The sequence below is a fragment of the Apteryx rowi genome, unplaced genomic scaffold (assembly GCF_003343035.1).
Source record: "Apteryx rowi isolate R43461 unplaced genomic scaffold, aptRow1 scaffold_168, whole genome shotgun sequence".
NCBI lineage: Eukaryota > Metazoa > Chordata > Aves > Apterygiformes > Apterygidae > Apteryx > Apteryx rowi.
This window is the reverse complement of record NW_020447952.1, coordinates 11,333-15,007: the sequence shown is the minus strand read 5'-3', so window position 1 is coordinate 15,007 and position 3,675 is coordinate 11,333. Positions and strand designations below refer to the sequence as shown.

General features: G+C 62.9%; 1 protein-coding gene across 1 annotated transcript; it reads left to right on the top strand.

Moving 5' to 3' along the window:
* The first annotated feature begins 31 nt into the window (after positions 1-31).
* On the top strand, positions 32-3,048 carry LOC112963355. The gene is made up of 5 exons (XM_026060314.1): positions 32-396; positions 1,416-1,563; positions 1,674-1,942; positions 2,394-2,509; positions 2,941-3,048. Exons 1-4 carry the CDS (start codon positions 101-103, stop codon positions 2,398-2,400), a joined length of 720 nt encoding a protein of 239 aa, XP_025916099.1. The 5' UTR covers positions 32-100; the 3' UTR covers positions 2,401-2,509; positions 2,941-3,048.
* Positions 3,049-3,675: the final 627 nt, after the last annotated feature.

Sequence of the window (3,675 nt, the reverse complement as noted above, 5' to 3'; positions counted from 1 at the left end):
CGCTTCAGCCCAGCCGTTCTCCCTGCAAAGAGTTAACCACAGCGCGTTTTGGGGAGCCATTTTCTCTCCCTTACTCTTTCAGCACCTTTTGCATGTGCAAATGCATCTCGGCCCTGAGAGCCCAGAAATAATAAGGGTTTTTTTAGCAGCTTCTGAGATTCCAGGGCATCTTTGTTATCCTGCCTCTGCCGAAGCCTCGGGAAAGGCAGAGCCTGGCCGGTCCCCGGCGGCGCAGCGGAGGCTGCAGACAAAGGGCGGCCGCGTCCAGACGCCGCTTCTGCAGCGAGTGCCTYGGTCCAGACCCTGGGCTGCGCGCCGGCCGGAGCAGAGGGCCCACGCTCTCCTCCCGGGAATGCCCAAATCCTGCTTCTTAAAGATCACCCTCTCCCGGCAAAGGTAAAAATTGTAAAATGCACCGTGCCTGCTGCACAGCGGCTTTGCTTCCCTTGGCTTGTCACAGAGGCAGCTCGCACCGGGGCACATGTCTGGTGTCTTAGCCTCTCTGCTCCTGCCTAGAGCAGCGCTCGCGCTCCTCTCTGGTTCCCTTCCCACTCAGGAGTATTTCTTTAGACCTTGTTTAACCTGAATGCTGCCTCCGGATGCTCAAACCCGGGGCACCCAAGAATTACAGCTCAGTGGTGCACAAAATGAATGTTTGGTTAACTGCTGCCCCTACGAAATTGTTTTTCTCCCCTTCCTATTTCCTGTATGTGCCTCATCATTGACCCGAGAGGGAAAACGTTCAGAAGCAGCCACTTCGGTGGAGATACTGTCCTGCCTACCCTTATTACAGACACCTCCCAGCTCAGATCCACGCAGGGAATCCATTTTCCGCATTCCTGAGAGCATCTCCCTTGCCTGCTACTGCACTTGCTTCTCTCCAGATCCTGCAGAGCCCAGGCACCCTTGCGTAGGCCCCAGCTCTTACAGTCTGTTCCCACAGCAGCGTGGTTTGCAAATGCTTCTTGGATGTGCTGTCCTTGAGGAAGGAGTTGTCCTGCAGGGGACTGCCTGCACTGTGAACAATAATAAACAGCAGGAAGCAATAACTGCTCAGCAGCTGAACTGTGGAGCCATCGTGGTCCTGCTCCACAGGGATTTTGCGCCACTGTTGCTTTTCCTATGCAGGTATCGCATGAGAACGTGAATTAGTGCAGTCTGACTGCTGGGTCCTGTCACTTGCTCTTAGATCAGTGCAAAGGTGGAACCGTAATGACCATAATGATGCTGGCGTACGTCCAGGCCAGTTCTGCTTAAAACAGTGTTTTGGGCATTAGCAGGATCTGACTGAGCCTGGTTTACCTGCAGCGGTAGGCGGTACCTGCTGCTAGCACGGAGAATTCCAGCACCAGACAAGGGCAAACTGTCCAGGATACTGCCRTTAGCTCTGGTGTGGTCTTTCCCGTTCCTCCCAGGATTACCCTCCTCTTCGGGAGCTCAGTGTGCRTCCAGGCCCACGGTGGGCACGGCTCCCTCCTGGCACTGCCGGGAGAAACAGAAGGCAGAGGCTCTGCATTGCCCTTCACTCGCGTTATAGCAGCCCGGGCTGCTGTGAGTGTCCAGGTACTGAGGAGAAGCCTGAGGTGGAGCTGTGGGCTTGGGGTGGCATCTCGAGGGTGCGGAGCTCACCTGACTCTGCGGGAAGGGTCTGGGAATTGCCATGTTTTCCTTAGGCAGTGCCAGGACAGGGCTTTTCATCCTTCTGGGCTGAGAAGATGCATCTGCCTCCTGTCCAGCCGGGGCCTGTCCCCTTCCCCATGACAGCGCGGAGCATGGCAGAGGAAATCTGCGTGGAGCCGGCGGGGTGCCCTGCTGGGGGCACCGAGGGCTGGAGGCTCCCGGCGCCTCCTCCGGCACGGATCTCCCCTCTCTGCCCTGCAGGGAGCTGGCCCCTGCCTCGCCCCGGCACGAAGCTCTGCCTGGCCAGCGCCCGGCCCATCCTGTAAGCTCAGCTCTCTGTCCCAGCAGTGGGGGGGTTGATCCGAGGATGCAGCCTTGGAAGCTTGATCCCTTTAAGCCGCAGCCGGTCCAGGCCTTGCAGGGATGGGGGCCCGGGCTGCCTCGCTGGAGCCGTGCCAGGGGAGGACCTCGGGCAGCTGAGTTGGTGCAGCCCCACGTGTGCCCTGCGGGTGCTGGCTGGCACAGCAGCTCTCTTCTCCCTGCCTGCCGGCCCCACGGCTCCCCCGGCAAGGCCGTGGCAGGCTCTGCAGGAGGGGACAGCCCCAGGGACACTCAGGACAGGGGAAGCTTTGTCCAAGCCCTTCTGGGCTCCGGAGTGGCACCAGGCATCTGCCCCGGCCTCTGCTGGGCTCTGCCCGKGGATGGGGAGAGGCTGCCAGCGGAAAGTCCTGCATGTTGTTCTSTCTTGCTGCGTTGGTTGTTTTCTTTTGCAGCCGCTAATGACTGACCTGAGGTCTGTTCACACACAGTCCCCTGCGCAGCCTCCACGGCGGAGCAGCGAGACAAGACGGGGGGCATTTTACAGCACTCGCCTAGCCGCTGACATCAGGTAGGACCCCGGGGCGGGGGGTGACGCAGAGCAGCCCCAGCGCACGTCTGGCGCTTGGGGGCTCCAGCTGGCAGCAGGGATTCAGCCCTGCGTCCTGTGGGGCCATGTCAGCCCTGTGCTCCTCCCCGCGCCTTTGGACCCAGCCCAGGTGGCTGGGAACCAGCTTTAGTCCCTGGGTTTGATCCCGCTCCTGGTGGGGCTCCTCTCCGCACCCCGAGCCCTTGCAGGCACTGCCTGGACTCCGGGCTGGTTCCCGGGGCCACAGTTTTCCCCTGGGGTCTGCATGCACGTGGGGAATGTGCCTCGTCCCCCGAGGGGACACCCGCCGAGCCGCAGGCGTGCGAGGGCTGGGGTGGCCTGTGGGCCTAGCGATGGGCAGAGGCTGCTGCCGCCGCGGCCGGGCTCTCACAGCCTCTCTCTGCTCCCCACAGAGCCGCCGGCCGCCGGGGCGCTGCCCAAGCTCTCCCCGGCCAGCCCGGGCCGTGCCTCGCGGGGAGCCCGGCCGCGGGGAGCCAGACCGTGGGGAGCAGCGAGCGCCGCCTCGGGCAAGGACTGCGAAGCCGCGGGAGCCGGGCGGCCCACGTGGAGCTGCCTGCTGCGGGCTGGCACGGGCCCGAGCCGTGAGCCCGGCTGCCGCGAGGGACGGGGCCGAAGGACTGGCGGTGGCGATAGCCGAAGACGCGGGTCTGTGCGTGCAAGGTGCCCGGGGCATCCTCCCTTCCCTCCCGTCCCTGCGGCAGACGCAGAGCCATGGGGAAGGGGTGGGCAGCTGAGCGGCACGGGCAGGACGGGAGCTCGTCCTCTCYGCCAGCCCCATGTGGGTGGAGGAAGGAGGGGAGAGGACCGCAGGGAAGGAGAGGACGGGAGCGGAGCTGTGCCAAACCCCCGGATCCCCCCCAGGGCAGACTGCCTCCGTGAGCGCGCCGTGCTGGGATGCAATAGTCGGAGCCCAAGGGGCCCCAGGCTGTCCCTGCCCAGCTTGAGCCACTTCCCACCTATCCTGCCCTGTCTCCCGTCTGTCCCCAAAGTCCTGGTGCTTTTCACTCCTACACTGCTGCTGCCAGGTCCTGGTGGGAGGAGGGACCCTTAGGGGCGCTAATGTCCTCTACTCTGGCATGTGTGTTCTGAGAAAACRCTTGGTTTCTGGAGCAATGTGAGGAAGAGGG